At 47.3% G+C, this 19,722-nt stretch overlaps 1 protein-coding gene across 4 annotated transcripts in view; it reads right to left on the bottom strand.

The window, feature by feature from the left end:
- Nucleotides 1-19,722, bottom strand: part of LOC125620593 (dipeptidase 2) — a 35,832-nt gene that overhangs the window by 15,574 nt on the left and 536 nt on the right. For 2 of the 4 annotated variants that reach the window (XM_048816501.2, XM_075118346.1), the window contains exons 2-3: nucleotides 17,498-17,569; nucleotides 668-955 (exon numbers count right to left, since the gene is read on the bottom strand). In XM_048816501.2, the coding sequence (XP_048672458.1) occupies nucleotides 668-798 (131 nt within the window). In that variant the 5' untranslated portion in view covers nucleotides 799-955; nucleotides 17,498-17,569. Of the gene's footprint in view, nucleotides 1-667; nucleotides 956-4,132; nucleotides 4,357-17,497; nucleotides 17,570-19,722 lie in introns of all 4 variants that reach the window. The other 2 variants (XM_048816500.2, XM_048816503.2) reach the window with 2 other exon arrangements.

Genomic DNA, 19,722 nt, shown 5'->3' with positions numbered 1-19,722 from the left:
AGTTATATTTAATATGCTTTGCTAGTCTTAAGTATGTGTGTGTAAGGAAACCAAGGTGTTGTTTTATGGTATATGGGAAGGGGTGAATTAAAGGTTTTTGGCTGGTTTTCAGGCTATTTGATGTAACTCTTCTCCAAACAAAAAATATATATTTTATTACAAGTAATTTAGCATCTCCCCTCAGCCCCTACAGAACCCTTTCTTAGACCTGGTCTACACTGTGGGGGGATCGATCTAAGTTACACAACTTCAGCTATGTGAATAACCTAGCTGAAGTTGACGTACTTAGACCTACTTACCGCGGTGTCTTCACTGCGGTGAGTCAACTGCTGCCACTCCCCCGTCAACTCTGCCTGTGCTTCTCACAGTGGTGGAGTACAGGAGTCAACGGGAGAGCGCTCGGGGGTCGATTTATCGCATCTAGACTAGATGCGATAAATCAACCCCCGCTGGATCAACCGCTGTCCGCCGATCCGGCGGGTAGTATAGACATACCCTTAGTCTACTAGCTACATAAATTGGTCTTGATCCATCTATCTTCCATGCCCGCATATAGGGTATATTGAATACCTAAGGATACCTTCTGTTTAGGTCACCATTTTAGAAATGTTAACCCAGTTAATGAAAGATACCAAGATGTATTGGGAAAAAAAGACATTCTACATACCCATCAATTAAAGGGGCTTGCTTCATTAGCTCAACAGCCTTTTCTCTGATGGATTTATCAATTCTGAAAGCCAAAACATCCAAGATGAGCAGCAAGAGCCACGGGAACAGCTTCATAGGATCGCTATTCATTTCCACAAAGATGTTAACTAGAGAAGAAGGCTGCCACCATAGAGTGTTGGTTGTGAAGAAGCAGCAAATTTCCAGTCTGCAAAGGTTCTAGACTTAATGATTTTGGCAGAACTGCTGTGTCTCTGTCATTGGTAAGGCACAGGTGGTGAAGGAAGTTCTGAAGGCAAACAAAAGGAATGAAGAGAGTAAGAAAGGAGATTAGAGGTGGATGATGTTCATGGTAAGAGATTAAGACTTCTGACTGTTGTTTGAAAGTTGAGCAGCAGATATTTGCAGTTATACCTTCCTTCCAAACAGTGTTGCTACCAGCTGAAATTAAAGAAAGCATTTACCCATTTTGCAGCTGGAGGAAATGGGTGGGCTTGGATTTGCATCTACCAACTAGTAATTACATGTCCAAAGCATGTAACTAAAGTTATGTATCTAGTTGCCCAAGTGAAATTAACTGATCTGCATGTACAAATAAGCTGATTTCCTCTCCTTTGAAACTTTCAGTGAAATTGTTCACCAAAATTCCAAATCTCATTTGAAAGCAAGCTTTTTATTGTGTAAAAAATAAATGCACTGCAATGAGTGAAGCAATGAACCCACTGTATAAAGTGTATTTTCTGAGTGAAGCAATCTGAATGCAATACTTTCATTATGATATAGTTGAGTAACCAGAGCACAATCTGAAAGGGTCAGTTGTTGTTTTAAATTTATTTCTATTAAGGAGAGCTGAACATGGAACCCTGCTAAGAAATAATAAAAAGAAAAGGAGGACTTGTGGCACCTTAGAGACTAACCAATTTATTTGAGCATGAGCTTTCGTGAGCTACAGCTCACTTCATCGGATGCAGACTAACAGACTAACATGGCTGTTACTCTGAAACCTAAGAAATAATGTGAGCATTCTTCCCTACCTTTTGTATAGAAGTCCAGATAATAGTAATACTTAAGCACTTCTACAGCATCTTTTAAGTGTGAATCAGGAAGCATCTTACAAACATTAACTATACCTGACAGTATGATATAAATATTAAACCTGTGAGCAAATGAAGATGCCATCGTAAGGAGGAAATATTTTTTCCAGCATTGAAGTCAATGGCAGAGCTATGAATAAAACCCAAAAGATTCCTGACCACTGTTCCCTGCTCCAACAATACCTCATGTTGGATGTCATATACTGGCAGTGATACAGTTCAGTAATTTTAACATCACAATGCCGGTGTTGTCAATCACAGGCATTCAAAAAATCATGAGTCAAGCCCCAAAAGAGTATGAATTTTTTTAAAAACAGCTTTTTATTTGCCTTCTGGTTTATGAGCCTTTATTGTTTGTATTCTTAAGCTTTTCTCCGCAACAATGGAAGCTAGAAACAGCTCTCTCATTAATAAAGTAGGATGTTGGGAGGTGTATGATAAAATCACAAGGGTTGGCAACAGATTTGGGCTTGATGTAGGAATTAATGGGTGGGTTGTAAGTTGCCTGTGTTGTGCCGGTGAGCATAACATAAGAACTGCCTTACTGGGTCAGACCAATTGTCCATCTAGCCTAGAATCCTATCTCCAATAGTGACCAATACCAGACCTTCAGGGGGAACATACAGAAAAAGGCAATTTTGGAGAGATCCACCTTGTTTTCCCCTCCCAGCTTCTGGCAGTCAGAGGTTTAGGGTCACCCTGAGTGTGACATTCCATCCCTGACCATCTTGGCCTTAGCAATTGATGGACCTATCCTCCAGGAACTTATCTAGTACTTTTTGTTTTTAACCCAGTTATACTTTTGGCCATCACAACATCCCATGGCAAGTTAATTATGGATTGTGAGAAAAAGTATTTCCTTTTGTTTGTATTAAACCTGCTGCCTATTAATTTCATTGGGTAATCGCTGGGTTTTGTATTGCGGGCAAGGGTAAATAAACACTTCCCTGTTCGCTATTTCCCCACATAGTGATTTTATAGACCTCTATCATATACACCCTTAATCGTCTCATTTTTAAGTGGAACAGCCCTAATCTTTTTAGTCTCTCCTCATATGGAAGCTGTTCCATACCCTTGACTATCTTTGTTGCCCTTCTCTGAACCTTTTCCAGTTCCACCATATACTTTTTGAGACAGAGCAACCAGAACTGGACACAGTATTCAAGGTGTGTGTGCCTCATGGATTTATATAGTGGCATTATGGTATCTTCTTTCATATTTTCTATCTCTTTCCTAATAGTTCCTAACATTCTGTTAGCCTTTTTTACTGTTGCTGCACATTGACTGCTGCTGCTGCAGTTTTCAGAGGACTATCCACAATAATTTCAAGATCTCTTTCTAGAGTGGCAACAGCTAATTTAGAACCCATCATTACATATGTGTAGTTGGGATAATTTTTCCTATGTACATTACTTTGCACTTGTCAACGTTGAATTTTATCTGCTCAAACTAGTTAGTGGTTTCTCCTGGTCTTAAAATTTCAGTTACTATAACTGAAAAATTAAAGAAAATTTTTTTACTTGGTGCATTTGATGGAATTTCCTTTCTCGTCTTTTTCACTCTCCCCTGCACAATCTGTTTCCCCTTCAAGTGGGCCTCCCAGAGCAACAGGAGAAAAGACACCCTTATTAAACAAATTAATAATTATAAAACCACAGAATCTGGAGATCCAGAGACAGCTGCACTCCCAGATATGAATTTAAATCATTTTAAATTAATTCCATAATGATTCTGTCCCTTTTAGAAAGTTATTGTTTTCATTGGAGTGGAACTTTAGATTACAAAACCCAAACTGAACGTAAGTGAATAGATTTGTTTCCATTAAATTTCAAAACATTCTGGTCACAACAGTTTGTTGTTATAAGATTTTGAGACAATTCTTACCCAAACACTACACTATTTTGCTGATATATCACGTTGACTGGAGTCTGAAATAAAAAGGTTGACCAGACTATTTGCACTGTCCAAGCTCAAAGGAATGCAAATAAGATGATTAAATAAGAATGTAGGGGTTATTTAAAAAAAAAAAGAGTTTGCTTTTAATAATGTAAGGTGTTGTTAGCTCAGTTAGAACTTTTAAAAACTCTAATTTAACCCAACACTACCCCTTTAATATGTGCTCTCACCTGAAAGGAAAAGAATACTAAAGATATTAAAATAAAAATCCTTTTGAAAGCACATTGTGGGAGTGACATTTTATTCTTCCCGCACTTATTCTCTTTTGCTAGATTTCTACAGAACATGGAGCAATACTGCGGTGGTTCAATACCCACTCTTCCAGACTAACAGCTGGCAGTCTGCTCCCAAACTTGCCTTCCAAAATCAAATTCATGCGGATAAAGATTATGCGTGGAACCTATTCTGAATATTACCTTTAGGTTCACAGGGGTACCACTGGCCCTTTGGGCTTGGAAAGATGCCAGCTCCTGTTCTGGTCATTTCCTTTTTCTTTGGCAGATTCCAAATGTGTTTTTTCTTTGGAGGAACAAGCACAGTTCCTTTTCCATGCCAGAAGTGTGTGAAGCTGTACAGTAAACACAAGCTTGCAGGCACTTGGAAAGCTGCCAAACATGTGGATGGAACGATACTACAGTATCTGCAAATGAAAAACATGCTTATTGGAAAAACAACGCCTCATGAAGAACACTTTAATTGTCAACTCCCAGAGGATTAACCCTGCCATGACCACCTGGTTCAGGCCAGCAGCTACAGGACCCTGTCTTGTGACATTAGTTCCCAGACTAACCAAACCCAGCCTGGGCTGCTTCAAAAGCCAGAAAAAACAAGCCAGTCTGTGTTTAACAGCCTGAATATAGTACCACCTTTATATTGATTAAATCCCAAGCACTGCTCCTTCAGTGAGCACCAAATTCCATGCTCGCTTTAATCAGAGGAGTAGCCCCGCACTGTTCCCTTCTCCTCATTCCAATCTCAGAGAACTCCCACTACTGTACCAGGTTCAGAGAAAATTGTCTAACCATTCTCCAACACAGGCTAGCCAGTCCCTCTGGATTTTCACAGGGTTTGTGCCACAACTGAAAGAAGAAGCAATCTTTCCCCAATCTGATCTACAGCCACAGAAATCTTCCATGTTTCTCCCATGTTGCCTGGCCATTCTACACTGCAACCCAGGAGCCTCTTAGAACCAACTGGCAAGAGGCTCAGAGGGGGCACATAAGGGTTACAGGGATCTCCTGCATCTGGTGCATATATTGTAATTCACCAAAGAGGATCATGTGAAGTGTCAAATAAAAGCTGGCTCCACTTTGGTCGCTAGTATCATCACGAAACACACATAGCCCTGGTCTACACTACAAGTTTAGGTCGGATTTAGCAGCATTACATCAGTTTAGCCCTGCACCCGTCCGCACTACGAAGCCATTTTTTCTGACTTTAAGGGCTCTTAAAACCTGTTTCTGCACTCCTCCCCGATGAGTGGATTAGCGCTGAAATCGACCTCGCTGGGTCGAGTTTGGGGTAGTGTGGATGCAATTCGATGGTATTGGCCTCCGGGAGCTATCCTAGAGTGCTCCATTGTGACCACTCTGGACAGCACTCTCAACTCAGATGCACTGGCCAGGTAGACAGGAACTTTTGAATTTCATTTCCTGTTTGGCCAGCTTGGCGAGCTCTTCAGCACAGGTGACCATGGAGTCCCAGAATCGCAAAAGAGCTCCAGCATAGACCAAACAGGAGGTACTGGATCTGATCGCTGCGTGGGGAGATGAATCCGTGTTATCAGAACTCCGTTCCAAAAGACAAAATGCCAAAATATCCGAAAAAATCTCCAAGGGCATGAAGGACAGAGGCTATCACAGGGACCTGCAGCAGTGCCGAGTGAAACTTAGGGAGCTCAGGCAAGCCTACCAAAAAACCCAAGAGGCAAATGCCCACTTGGGGTCAGAGCCCCAGACATGCCGCTTCTATGATGAGCTGCATGCAATTCTAGGGGGTGCCCCTACAACTGCCCCACCCCTGTACGTGGACTCCTGCAAGGGGGAAGTCTCACGCAACAGGGATGAGGATCTGGGGGACAAGGAAGATGAGGAGGAGGGGGAGGTTGAAGATAGCGCACACCAGGCAAGCGGAGAAACAGTGAAATCCTTGCGGATCGTAAACATAACAAAGAAGCTTACAAAATGTGGAAGATTGGACAAATGACCAGGGAAGAGTATAAAAATGTTGCTCGGGCATGTAGGAATGAAATCAGGAGGGCCAAATCGCATCTGGAGCTGCAGCTAGCAAGAGATGTTAAGAGTAACAAGAAGGGTTTCTTCAGGTATGTTGGCAACAAGAAGAAAGCCAAGGAAAGTGTGGGCCCCTTACTGAATGAGGGAGGCAACCTAGTGACAGAGGATGTGGAAAAAGCTAATGTACTCAATGCTTTTTTTGCCTCTGTCTTCACGAACAAGTTCAGCTCCCAGACTGCTGCGCTGGGCAACACAGCATGGGGAGTAGGTGGCCAGCCTTCTGTGGAGAAAGAAGTGGTTAGGGACTATTTAGAAAAGCTGGACATGCGCAAGTCCATGGGGCCGGAGGCTAATGTAGTGCCCATCTTTAAAAAAGGGAAGAAGGAGGATCCTGGGAACTACAGGCCAGTCAGCCTCACCTCAGTCCCCGGAAAAATCATGGAGCAGGTCCTCAAAGAATCAATCCTGAAGCACTTACACGAGAGAAAAGTGATCAGGAACAGTCAGCATGGATTCACCAAAGGAAGGTCATGCCTGACTAATCTAATCGCCTTCTATGATGAGATTACTGGTTCTGTGGATGAAGGGAAAGCAGTGGATGTATTGTTTCTTGACTTTAGCAAAGCTTTTGACACGGTCTCCCACAGTATTCTTGTCAGCAAGTTAAAGAAGTATGGGCTGGATGAATGCACTATAAGGTGGGTAGAAAGTAGGCTAGATTGTCGGGCTCAACGGGTAGTGATCAATGGCTCCATGTCTAGATGGCAGCCGGTATCAAGTGGAGTGCCCCAAGGGTCGGTCCTGGGGCCGGTTTTGTTCAATATCTTCATAAATGATCTGGAGGATGGTGTGGATTGCACTCTCAGCAAATTTGCGGATGATACTAAACTGGGAGGAGTGGTAGATACGCTGGAGGGCAGGGATAGGATACAGAGGGACCTAGACAAATTGGAGGATTGGGCCAAAAGAAATCTGATGAGGTTCAACAAGGATAAGTGCAGGGTCCTGCACTTAGGACAGAAGAATCCAATGCACCACTACAGACTAGGGACCCAATGGCTAGGCAGCAGTTCTGCGGAAAAGGACCTAGGGGTGACAGTGGACAAGAAGCTGGATATGAGTCAACAGTGTGCCCTTGTTGCCAAGAAGGCCAATGGCATTTTGGGATGTATAAGTAGGGGCATAGCGAGCAGATCGAGGGACATGATCATTCCCCTCTATTTGACATTGGTGAGGCCTCATCTGGAGTACTGTGTCCAGTTTTGGGCCCCACACTAGAAGAAGGATGTGGATAAATTGGAGAGAGTCCAGCGAAGGGCAACAAAAATGATTAGGGGTCTGGAACACATGATTTATGAGGAGAGGCTGAGGGAACTGGGATTGTTTAGTCTGCAGAAGGGAAAAATGAGGGGGGATGTGATAGCTGCTTTCAACTACCTGAGAGGTGGTTCCAAAGAGGATGGTTCTAGACTATTCTCAGTGGTAGAAGATGAGAGGATAAGGAGTAATGGTCTCAAGTTGCAGTGGGGGAGGTTTAGGTTGGATATTAGGAAAAACTTTTTCACTAAGAGGGTGGTGAAACACTGGAATGCGTTACCTAGGGAGGTGGTAGAATCTCCTTCCTTAGAAGTTTTTACGGTCAGGTTTGACAAAGCCCTGGCTGGGATGATTTAATTGGGGATTGGTCCTGCTTTGAGCAGGGTGTTGGACTAGATGACCTCCTGAGGTCCCTTCCAACCCTGATATTCTATGATTCTATGATTAAACCATTCTCCCCGACAGCCAGGAACTGTTTATCACCTTGGCATCAGCGTGATGACAGGAGGCAGAATGCAATGCTGAGGCTACTGGAGGATCAAACTGATATGCTCCGGCGTATGGTTGACGTGCAGGAATGGGAGCAGCAGCACAGACCGCCGCTGCAGCCCCTGTGTAACCAACCACCTTCCTCCCCAAGTTCCATAGCCTCCTCACCCAGATGCCCAAGAACGCGGTGGGAGGGCCTCCAGGCACCCAACCACTCCACCCAAGAGGACTGTCCAAGCAACAGAAAGCTGGCATTCAATAAGTTTTGAAGTGCTGTGTGGCTTTGTCCTTCCATCCTCTCCTCCTCCCCCACCCCACCTGGTGCTTCCCTCCTCCCTCACCCCTCTCGGGCTATCTTGGCAGTTATCCCCCCATTTGTGTGATGAATTAATAAAGAATGCATGAATGTGAAACAACAATGACTTTATTGCCTCTGCAAGTGGAGATCAAAGGGGGGAGGGGAGAGTGGTTGGCTTAGAGGGAAGTAGAGTGAACCAAGGGGTGGGTTTTCATCAAGAAACAAACAGAATCTTCACACCGTAGCCTGGCCAGTCATGAAACTGGTTTTCAAAGCTTCTCTGATGTGCACCATGCCCTGCAGTGTTCTTCTAACCGCCCTGGTGTCTGGCTGCGCATAATCAGAGGCCAGACGATTTGCCTCAACCTCCCACCCCGCCATAAACGTCTTCCCCCTTACTCTCACAGATATTATGGAGCACACAGCAAGCAGTAATAACAGTGGGAATATTGGTTTCGCTGAGGTCTAAGCGAGTCAGTACACTGCGCCAGCACACTTTTAAACATCCAAATGCACATTCTACCACCATTCTGCACTTGCTCAGTCTATAGTTGAACAGCTCCTGACTACTGTCCAGGGTGCCTGTGTATGGCTTCATGAGGCATTAAGGTGTAGGCTGGGTCCCCAAGGATAACTATAGGCATTTCAACATCCCCAATGGTTATTTTCTGGTCTGGAAAGTAAGCCCCTTGCTGCAGCTGTTGAAGCAGACCAGAGTTCCTGAAGATGCGAGCGCCATGTACCTTTCCCGGCCATCCCCACGTTGATGTTGGTGAAATGTCCCTTGTGATCCATCAGTGCATTGCAGCACCTTGTGGTTTATGTACTCACTGCCTTGGTGCTCCGGTGCCAAGATAGGGATATGGGTTCCGTCTATCGTCCCACCACAGTTAGGGAATCCCATTACAGCAAAGCCATCTACTATGACCTGCACATTTCCCAGAGTCACTATCCTGGATATCAGCAGCTCCATGATAGCGTTGGCTACTTGCATCACAGCAGCCCCCACAGTAGATTTGCCCACTCCAAATTGATGCCTGACTGACCGGTAGCTATCTGGCATTGCAAGCTTCCACAGGGCTATTGCCACTCACTTCTCAACTGTGTGGGCTGCTCTCATATTGGTATTCTTGCACTTCAGGGCAGGGGAAAGCAAGTCACAAAGTTCCATGAAAGTGCCCTTACGCATACGAAAGTTTCGCAGCCACTGGGAATCGTCCCAGACCTGCAACACTATGTGGTCTCACCAGTCTGTTTCCCCGTGCCCAGAATCGGCGTTCCACGACATGAGCCTGCCCCATTCCCACCAGGATGGCCAAATTACTGGGGCCTGTACTTTGAGAGAAGTCTGTGTCCATATCCTCATCACTCTCCTCACTGCGCTGCCGTCACCTACGCGCCTGCTTTTGCAGGTTCTGGTTCTGCACATACTGCATGATAATGCGTGTGGTGTTTAGAGCGGTCACAACTGCCACGGTGATCTGAGCGGGCTCCATGCTTGCCATGGTATGGCATGAGCAGGAGAGCAGAGTGGCAGCAGAAGCGGCAAGTTGATGACGATGCTGACAGCAATATGGCACCCGCACGGAAAAAAGCGCAAAACGATTGTCGGCCATTGCTTTCACAGAGGGAGGGAGGGGTAGTTAGGTAGCAGACAGAGCTGCTGGCTGGGAGAGCAGCCTGAGGCAGAATGGCCCCCCCCAAAGACTGGGCTCACAACACTGGGTTTAGCAGGCCAATGCTTAAACCACTGAGCTATCCCTCTGCCAATATTCCAGGCAGGACTGAATCTCCATTAGACAAAACTTTAAGAAGAGAATGACCTGAGTCATTCCCATTTATGTGCAGGCGCCCCTGACAGACTTTACCGAGGTCCGCCAGGAGCAACCATGTCTGCCCAGGCGCCCCAACCGACCTGACCAAGGCCGGCCAAGAGCACGCAGGAGATGACGAGGATGGCTACTAGTCATGCTGCACTATCTGCTGCCACAAGGCGATGAGCTGCTGCTGTGTAGCAATGCAGTCCCACGTCTGCCAGCACCCAGGAGTCATACAGTGACGGTGAATTCAGTGGGATCCATGCTTGCCGTGGTATGGCGTCTGCAATGTAACCCATGAAAAAAAGGCGTGAAACGATTGTCTGCCATTGCTTTCATGGAGGGAAGGAGGGAATGGGGGCCTGATGACATGTACCCAGAACCACCCGCAACAATGTTTTTTGCCCCATCAGGCATTGGAATCTCAACCCAGAATTCCAATGGGTGGCAGCCTGCGGGAACTGTGGGATAGCTACCCACAGTGCAATGCTCCAGAAGTCGACACTAGCCTCGGTACTGTGGACGCACTCTGCTGACTTAATGGTCTGAATGGTTTTAAGTGGGGACACACACAACTGACTGTATAAAATCACTTTCTAAAAATTCGACTTCTATAAATTCAACCTAATTTCGTAGTGTAGACATACCCTTACAGATGTTGTGTAAGGAGTTATGTATATACACTGAAAATTAAATTATTAAAGTCTGTGTCTAGGGACTGGTCAACACCAAAGATGAAAAACAGGGTTTCAGTCAGACAAGAAATGTTTATCTAGCTGGCTATTTACATGTACATTTAGTATTGTATGGTTCACACTGGATCTCCTTTTACCAGTCTGAACTGAATGCTAATGAAGGACTGTGAAAACTTCAAAGAGAGAAAAGTAATAGAAGGAGGTAAGCAGTGAAGTCAATAGGGAAACTGAGGCAGAGAAGTTGAGACCCCCTGATTGTTCAGTGTATGCCAAGAACCCTCAAGACTCCAATTGATTTCAATAGCAACAGCCGTTATGAGAAGTCAGGCACTAGGTATATGCAGTTGGACTCCCAAACAAAAGAGACACTCAGAATTAGAAGGCAACTTGAAGAATGGGCATAATTAGCTTTCTCAGTGCCAGGGCTGAGATCAAAAGTCAATCTGTGGCTCAGACCACTAGATCATGCCTCTCTCCAGTTGAGATCTTGAGTGCCAATGATGATTCAAAACTAGATTTTATCATAAGAAAAATAGTGCTGGTAAGAGGAGTGGTTACAAATCCTAATACAAAGTGAACTGGTTTTGTGAGGGGTTGTCTTGTTCTTGGTTTAGGGAGTTCAGGAAGTGGTAGAAACTCAAAGTGCTTGTGTTTCAGACTGTTGTGAATGCCCGTGCAAGAGGGACTAAAAATGAAGCCAATGATCCATATAGTTCCATTTCTCAAGCTGAGTGAAGCACAGAAAGGAAACAAAGCAGTGAAAAAAAAAGGAAATTTTTTTATTTTACAGTTTTCTGCTCCGGAGTAACCGATAACGTAAACAAGGTTTCCTTTCTATCTTAAGTGTCCCTTTAAGGGCTCTAAAGGATCTCTGGCTCTCGGGTTTGTATTGTGTATTTAAATCACTGAACACTGCTCCCTTACTTGCTGTTGGTTGTAATAGGCACACATCTATTACACTAGCTTTGCTAGGGCTTATATGGACTAGTCACCCCTTGTATCACACCACTTCCTTCCTGTGCCTCCCCCAGGGGCTAACTTCAGAGATGATGCGAGGCAGCTTAACTTCCAGTCCTTTATACCAACTCCATAAACCTGTTGTATCCATTTATGAGTGTCACAGAGATCAGTGAGCCCTCATGAGCTGCTAATAGCTGACACCTCTGAGTTAAGTGAAATGCCATAAAGTATTTTATAAGCATTATATTAAGCCTCATAACTGGATTCCCCCAGACCCCACTGGCCCATCCCTGAGTCAGGTTTCCAACTTTTAAGTGAACAAAAATGCTTAAGGAACAAGGGGAAAAAATGCTCCTTTTGTATCATGAAATGCTGTTAGAGGGACACCCTGGTATGTGGAAAACCTGCAGTGAGAAGTCAGCCAGAGAAGCCTCCTGGTAGGTGCAGAAGCAGCCAAAGCAGAAACTGCGGCACTGGAGAAGAATAGGGTTGCCAACTGTATAATCACACAAACCCAAACACCCTTGCCTTGCCCACTACCGCACCCTTTCCCCGAGGCCCTGCCCTTCTCTGAGGCCCCGCCCTCACTCACTCCCCCCTGCCTCCGTTGCTTGCTCTCCCCCACCCTCACTCACTTTCACCAGGCTGGAGCAGAGGGTTGGGGTGCAGGACGGGGTTTGGGCTGTGGGCTCCGGGAGGCAGTTTGGGTCTTGGAGGGGGCTCAGGGCTGGGACAGTGGGTTGGGGTGCGTGCAGGAGCAGGCTCCGGCCAGGTGGCGCTTATGTAGGACAGCTCCTGGGAAGCAGCCAGCCTGTCCAGCCCCTAGGCTCAGGGGTGGCCAGGTGGTGCTGCGCACTGCCCCTGCAGAGTCAGCACTTGGGGTGGGGGCAGCACGCAGAGATCCCCTGTACACCCCTGTGCTTAGGAGCTGGACATACCGGTTACTTCCAGGAGCCTTGTGGAGTCAGGGCAGGTAGGGAGCCTGCCTTAGCCCCGCTGCGCCGCAAGACTTTTAGCACCTAAAATCTCCCAGATTGGCTTCAGTAGCCTCTGGCAGATCGAACCCAATTCCAGGAGATTCCTGGCCAAATCGGGAGGGTTGGCAACCCTAGCAAAGAAGACTACATTAAACTTGAATTAGATACTTTTTGTTCACACTACCAGTGTCCACACAGCGCAGTTAGATTGCCACGGCCCTGTAGCAGTGGGTGGATAAACCCTTATTTTAACTGCATTAATCCCTTGTGTGAACACTCTCATTCAGAATAAAAGTGGCCTTAACTAGATTTAGCTTAATTCAAGGCCACTTTAATTCTGAACGAGAGCGTCCACTCTGAAACCAGTGTCCACACAGTAGTTTAATGCAGTTAAACTAATCCACTTTTAATCTACGCCTTTAGTTAATTTGGATTAACTTTCCTGAGTGCCCCTGTGTAGACAAACTCTGTGTTAGGAGTGCAGGGATGAGTGACAGCAGCAGCTACGTCACAAAAGTTGATAGCTTAACCATGTTCTGTGCAAATCAGTCTGGTCTTGTTTATTTTTATTACCTTTCAATTAAATAGCTGTTTCTGACACTCCTGTGCAGCTCAAGTACAAAAACAGGTGTGTCTTCTTTAAAAATACTGAGTTTTATCAGCCTGTGACCAAGTACACAGGCCTCTCTGGCACCAACGGGGAACCATACTAGACTGAAATCACTCTGCCTTGCTTTCTGCACCAGCGCAAGCCACCCCAGGGTCTGTTTATGGCATTTCTTCCTGTTTTAGAGAGCACAGTGGCAGTTTCCCACCTAGTGAGTGTTCCCGTGGGATGCAGAAGGATTTGTTTTCAAACTTTATTCTGATCTCCAACAAAAGGCCAATTCTCATGCAGTTTTTTAGGGTTGCCAACATTGTATTTCAATAATAAAGGACTGTTTTCTTTGCACCCCACCCCACCTCTCCTCCCGACATTATCATTAATAAACAGTATTCACCTACATTCGCCAGGGGTATTTTTTGCTGCTTTTTGCAGCACTAAGCAATTCCCAATCTTGATGTACAGAGATGAAAAATAAGGGACTGTTGGCAACCCTGTGTGGCACCCTCACCTGCCACTGAAGTCAGCAATTATCCAGGGCACTCAGTACCTCCCTCAATCAGGGCCCAGCTCTGTAGGCCTTTGGGAGGCCAGCTTCTCCCTCACCAGCTAGTCTGGGCTGAGAGGAAGTATTTATGCCTTGGGCCTGATCCAGTCATCAGAATAAAGGATCATGTTAACCTCCATGAGACACCGGCTCTGTCTTGAAAAGTGCTTCCAATCTAAAAGCCAGAGGAGTGAGATTTAGGAGAAAATAATTTGACCTGTTTATATTGCTTGATTTAGACCATGGATATTTTTAAGACATGAGAGAAAATATAAACAGAGATTCTGAACTGTGCTACGTTTTGTCAATCGTCAGAATTTATGAATTAAGTCTGAAACCCTGGGTATTCTCGCTTCAACTTTATACACCTGGAGAGTGTGCATAGCCTCTTCAATGACCTCCAGGCATGCCTTTTAGCCTAGTGCTGCCCAAACTTTTCAGTCGTGCCCCCCCTTGCCCCTGTCTGTGCCCCCCACTCCACCCGCAGCAGGGGCTGGGAGCGGGGTCACAGCTCCGGGGGTCGGAGGGGGGAAGGGAGGGCGGATGGGGTTAAGGAGGCTGAGGCTGGGGCCGGAGCCGCAGCTGGGGGCGGGTCTGGGGCCATGTACGGAACCATGGCCAGGGCTGAGGCTGAGGCTGGGGCCAGGACCAGGGCGGCTGGGGCCGGGAGCAGAGCCGTAGCTGGGGTAGGACTGGGACCAGGCGTGGAGCTGCAGCCAGAGGCCAAGTCGGGAGCAGAAGCTACGGCCAGCCCATGGTCAGGGGCCAAAACTAGGGGCCAGGTTGGGGCTGAAGTTGGGAGCTGAGCTGCAGCTGGGAGCCGGGGCTCTGGCCGTGGCAGAGCTGGTGGCAGAGTGGGGCTGGGTGGTGCTCCTGCCCTGCCCCCGTGGAGGCTGGCCCGTGCTCCGCCACACTCCCCCGAATGTTCCACTGTGCCCCCCGGGGCATGCCCTACAGTTTGGGGACATCTGTTTTAGCCCTTTAAAGAGAGATTAATCATTTCTGATACCAAGCACATTTCAGTATTGAAAGTTTCAATAGTAGCCACAACACCTGGGCAATAACCACTCGTACACATCCCCCGCTAAGCACCACGAGCAATCTGCAGATTGTACAGGTACAAGGCAGATGAAGACAGGCACAATGGGGCCTGGACCGTAAGCAGAGTCCCAGCTTCTGGAGTTGTGCAAACGTATTAGAATCCAAGTTTACATTTTAACAAGGAAAATGCTTGAACAAATGAAGCAAAACAGAGGCACCCCAGCTTCTGCGGTCAGCATGGGGGGCCACCTAAAGCCAGAGGGAAGAAGGGTCTCTGCTGCCCCTTGCTGCTGCTCTTTAGGTAGAAATAGTATGAGTCTATGCACCAGGTCCTGGGAGAGTCTGTGTACCCAATAATTAAGGCTCTGTGTCTGTCACGGAGGTCACGGAAGTCACAGATTGTGAGACTTTCCATGACCTCCATGACTTCTGCAGCACCAGTCTGGCTGACCCCAGGACCACGCAAGCATAGAGTTGCCAGGTGTCAGTTTTTCGACCAGAACACCCGGTCAAAAAGGGGCCATGGTGGCTCCGGTCAGCACAGCTGACTGGGCCATCAAAAGGCCGGTCAGTGGCACAGCAGGGCTAAGGGAGGTTCCCTAGCTGCCCTGGCTCCACGCAGCCCCCAGAAGCGGCCGGCATGCCACCCCAAGCACCAGCTCCGCAGCTCTGATTGGCCGAGAACCACGGTCAGTGGCAGCTGCGGGGGTGGTGCCTGCAGCTGGGGGCAGTGCGCAGAACCACCTGGCCGGGCTTCCACCTAGGGGCCATAAGCACATGCCGGCCACTTCCTGGACGCCTGAGGTAAACACCACCCGTACTTCCCCTGCCCCGCAGCCCCCTCCCCCAACCCTGAGTACCCCCTCCCGCACCTAAACTCCCTTCTGGAGCCCACAACCCCTCTTGCACCTCAACCTCCTGCCTCAGTCCTGAGCCCCATCCCACATTCCAAACCCCTCGACCCCAGCCCAGAGCTCCAGCCACGGCTCACGCCCAGCCCCATTTCGCAACCCAGCCCAACCGACCCAGCCCTTAGAGCCAATCCTTATCCCAAAGTTACGGATCTGGCTTGCCAACTTCCCTTACCTACATTGTTCTAACATGCCAGAGGCTGTTCACCTTGGAGACCTGCTGCGGATATGGGTACGGCCCAACGCAAGATTTACACCATCTCCCCCGGATTTTCAGGGGCCAGCGAGAGCTCACCGGATGCCACCGGAACTGCGACACTTTCCCCCAGGCCCCTCAGCCCCACCCCCAGCCCTGAGCCCCCTCCCACACCCCAAACACCTCATCTCTGGCCCCACACCAGAGCCCACATGCCCAGCCGGAGCCCTCCCCGCTCCGCCCCCCAACCCTCTGCCCCAGCCCAGTAAAAATGAGCGAGGGTGGGGGGAAAGCAAATGACGGAGACGGTATGGAACGGAGTGAGTGGGGGATGGGGCCTCAGGGAAAGGGGTTTGGTTTTCTGCAATCAGAAAGTTGGCAACCCTACCAAAGCGGCTGACCCTGGGCCAGCCGCACTGGCCACTCCTGGAGTGGCCCTCGGGCCAGCCGCATCAGCCCCTACTTAGGTGCCCCCTGGCAGCTGGCCCTGGGGACGGCCCGAGGACTTGTCCCAGAGGCGGCTGGAGCAGTGGCCAGTGGCCAGCCCTGGGCCCCATCACCAGAGCAGCAGCATCCTGGGGTGCTCCTATTGTTGCCAATTTTCTAATTGCACAAAACCGAACACCCTTCCCCCCCCCCCCGCTCCATTCCTGAGGCCCCTGCCTCTTCTCCAAATCCCCACCCCCCTTTCCTCTATCGCTCGCAACCAGAGCCCCTGAATCAACAGCACTGGACGGGGAGCATTCATTGCGACCTTCAGCCGAGGGAGGAGGCGACCAAGGCGGGGCATTAGGTGGGTACAGTGGAATTCAGGCAGGCCTCCAAGAGAGTTCCGTCTGGGAGAGGTGTCAAGTGAGTGCATCTCCCATTAGCCTGGCCCTGCCTCTGCCCACGTGCAGGCCAGCCCCGACCTCCCTATCAGAGTGGGGGGTATAGGTGCTTTACCCCATTGAGCCCCTGACCCAGGTTCATCTAATGCCTCTAGGAATGTTGGCTTTTGCTGGAAGTACTCGCCAGTAAATCAAGCCTTAACCTTGTAACACTAGGCAGGCTCTGCTGTAGTTATAACTAACTAATGCACGGAAGACTGGCCAAAGTCCACAGGCCTTAAACGACAACCACACAAACAATTTTGTTTTCTTTTTTTAAAACTATCCCTTGTTAACCCCATGCTTGTAATGGGGAGAAATTTACAACCCCTTGTGGTATTAAAGCTCTCACAGAATCTCCCCCTACGCTGGTCCTTTGTTGCCAGCATTGCCATGGAGTTCTTGCTGCTCTGTTCCATGTTGCCTCAGATTTAATTTTTCAGCTCCGCACACTCTAAAGTTGGCTCATTGGTCTGCGATCAGGTCCACCCACACACATGCAGAAATGTCAGACTCAGAAGAGATTCCATTCCTCCCATGACAGCCCTGAGAGGAAACAAAGCCTTCATGTACGTTCCTATCAGAGGAGAGGACACAGTGGAAATATTAGCTCAGGTTAATTTCTCAGGTTTCCTCAGTTTTAGACAAATCTTTTTCACATGTGTTTCCGTCTGCATTTCATCTTCAGTGAGTAAATTCATCACCACAACAGCCTGATAGCTACCCACAAAGCACTGAGTCTACCCACGTGTTATGGGACAAAGCTATCCTGGGTTTAACACAACTGACTTCAGGAGAGTTACATGATGGGGGAATTTGGCCCTACCTGTAGGGCCTGGGGAGGGCTGCTCCTTTGTTCACGGGTCTCCTCTTTTAGCACTTAGTCACTGTTGCTTTCCTGGAACACAAACGAAAATGCTTTGAACAACAAGTACATGAGTGTTCAGCAAAAAACAAGTTTCAGAGTGGTAGCCCTGTTAGTCTGTATCCGCAAAAACAACAAGTCCTTGTGGCACCTTAGAGACTAACAAATTTATTTGGGCATAAGCTTTCGTGGGCTAAAACAAAGGATTCATCCTTCAGGCTGAAAATACTCCCAATTGCTCATACTATTGGGGAGTTGGAAACTTTGTTGCTTCTTTTAGCCAAATGTATTGCATACAGCATGGGTGCTTTGCATTCTTCCATTGCCCCTGCACAAGCGAGCCTCCCTGTGTGCTATCCTCCTATCCCCCTCTACTGCAGGGGCTCTATGTGTTCCTGATTTCCCCACCCTTCTCATGCCAGTGTCCACCATTCCCCTCTCCACCATATGCTAGCAGCTGTGTTGCCCCCCATTCACCCTTTCAACCATACCATTGTTCCCCATTCTCCCCACATACCAGGCACTCTGTGTGCCCCTATGTCCCTCTTCCCCCATGCCAGGGTCCCTTATTCTCCCCCTGGCCAGGAGTTCTGTGTGCCCGCTCATTCCACCTCTTCACCATGCCACCTCTGTGTGCCCCACATTTCTCCCTCTGCCGCATGCCAGGGGCTTAATGTGCCCCACATTTCCCCTAGGTAATGGGTATGGTGTGCCCCCAATTTCCCCTTCCCCCACACTTTCCCTTCACATGCAAGAGGCTTTCTGCCCCCCTTCACTCCACCCCCCCCCCCACATTCTCATTTCTTTTGTATCTGTCTGGGAGTCCATAGGGAGGATGAGCAGAACTAAAATGGGGACTATGGTTATGCTGAAATGGATTAATGTCTGCCATCAACTGGTTCTTTGGTCTACAGTCAATCACAATTGATAACTCTGCTAACCAGATGCCAGGGGCTCTGTGTGTCCCCCATTTCCATGTTTTGATTTTTCTCATTGTCACCAAAAACCAACATGGTTCTGGTCAAGGATGCCTAGAACAGTTCCCTAAAATTTTGGAATTCATAGGATGGTGCATTCAAAGTTATCACATTACAGACAGAGAAATGCCACCGAGTTAAGTGACAAGGTGGGTGAGGGGAGGTAATATCTTTTATTGGACCAACTTCCGTTGGTGAGAAAGACAAGCTTTCAAGCCCAAGAGAGCTCTAGAGGATATTAGCTCACCCACTTCGTCTACTATCTCATTAATCTATTTAAAAGTCAAGAGCCTGAAAAACTCAAAAACCAAAAAACACTCAAGTTTCAAAACCCATTTAAGATTGCTAACTGACGATACACTTAGCTATCAAAACAAAAATACTTTAAAGGAAAGTAACACATTTTACTATCCACCTAGACATTGTTCCAGTAATTTATAAAGATGGATATAACAGCAATTTTAAATACTTGACCAAACAATTCTAATGTCATTTGATACAAAATTTCCCCATGTAACACTACCTTTTGAAAGAAAATATTTAGATACGGAAATAAGGTGGATCAAAATACTTGGAAGATCATTTATAGGGTTAGTATTGTGACAAAATATGCAATTATTACTGAGTGAAAGAAACTCAGTTTTCTTACGAACAAGTCGTAAAAACCATTTTTCCCCAGTCTGGACAAAAGTTACATAATGAAATCGATGTCAATGAAGAACAAATTGACATGCCTTCACATTCCCAATATTTTCAATGCACTTGGAAGCACAAGAAGCAAGTGATGCAGTCTGCCCTACTGCAATTTATGCACCAGACCTACTGTAATTCTGAGATGTTCAATTGTGTGAACTTTTTGATTTTATGAACTGCTCAAGCCACAGTTAGGTCACTGGGGTTGTACTGTACAATGTTGACATGTTAGTCTTATGCTCATAGAATCATAGAAGATTAGGGTTGGAAGAGACCTCGGGAGGTCATCTAGTCCAATCCCCTGCTCAAAGCAGGACCAACCCCAACTAAATCATCCCAGCCAGGGCTTTGTCAAGCTGGGCCTCAAAAACCTCTAAGGAAGGAGATTCCACCACCTCCCTAGGTAACCCATTCCAGTGCTTCATCACCCTCCTTGTGAAATAGTATTTCCTAATATCCAACCTAGACCTCCCACACTGCAAGGCTGCTATCAAATCCCCCCTCACTCTTTTCTTA

Source organism: Caretta caretta, chromosome 12 (assembly GCF_965140235.1).
Source record: "Caretta caretta isolate rCarCar2 chromosome 12, rCarCar1.hap1, whole genome shotgun sequence".
NCBI classification, from domain to species: domain Eukaryota; kingdom Metazoa; phylum Chordata; order Testudines; family Cheloniidae; genus Caretta; species Caretta caretta.
Note: the sequence above shows the minus strand (reverse complement) of the source record. Positions and strands in the feature narration are given on the sequence as shown.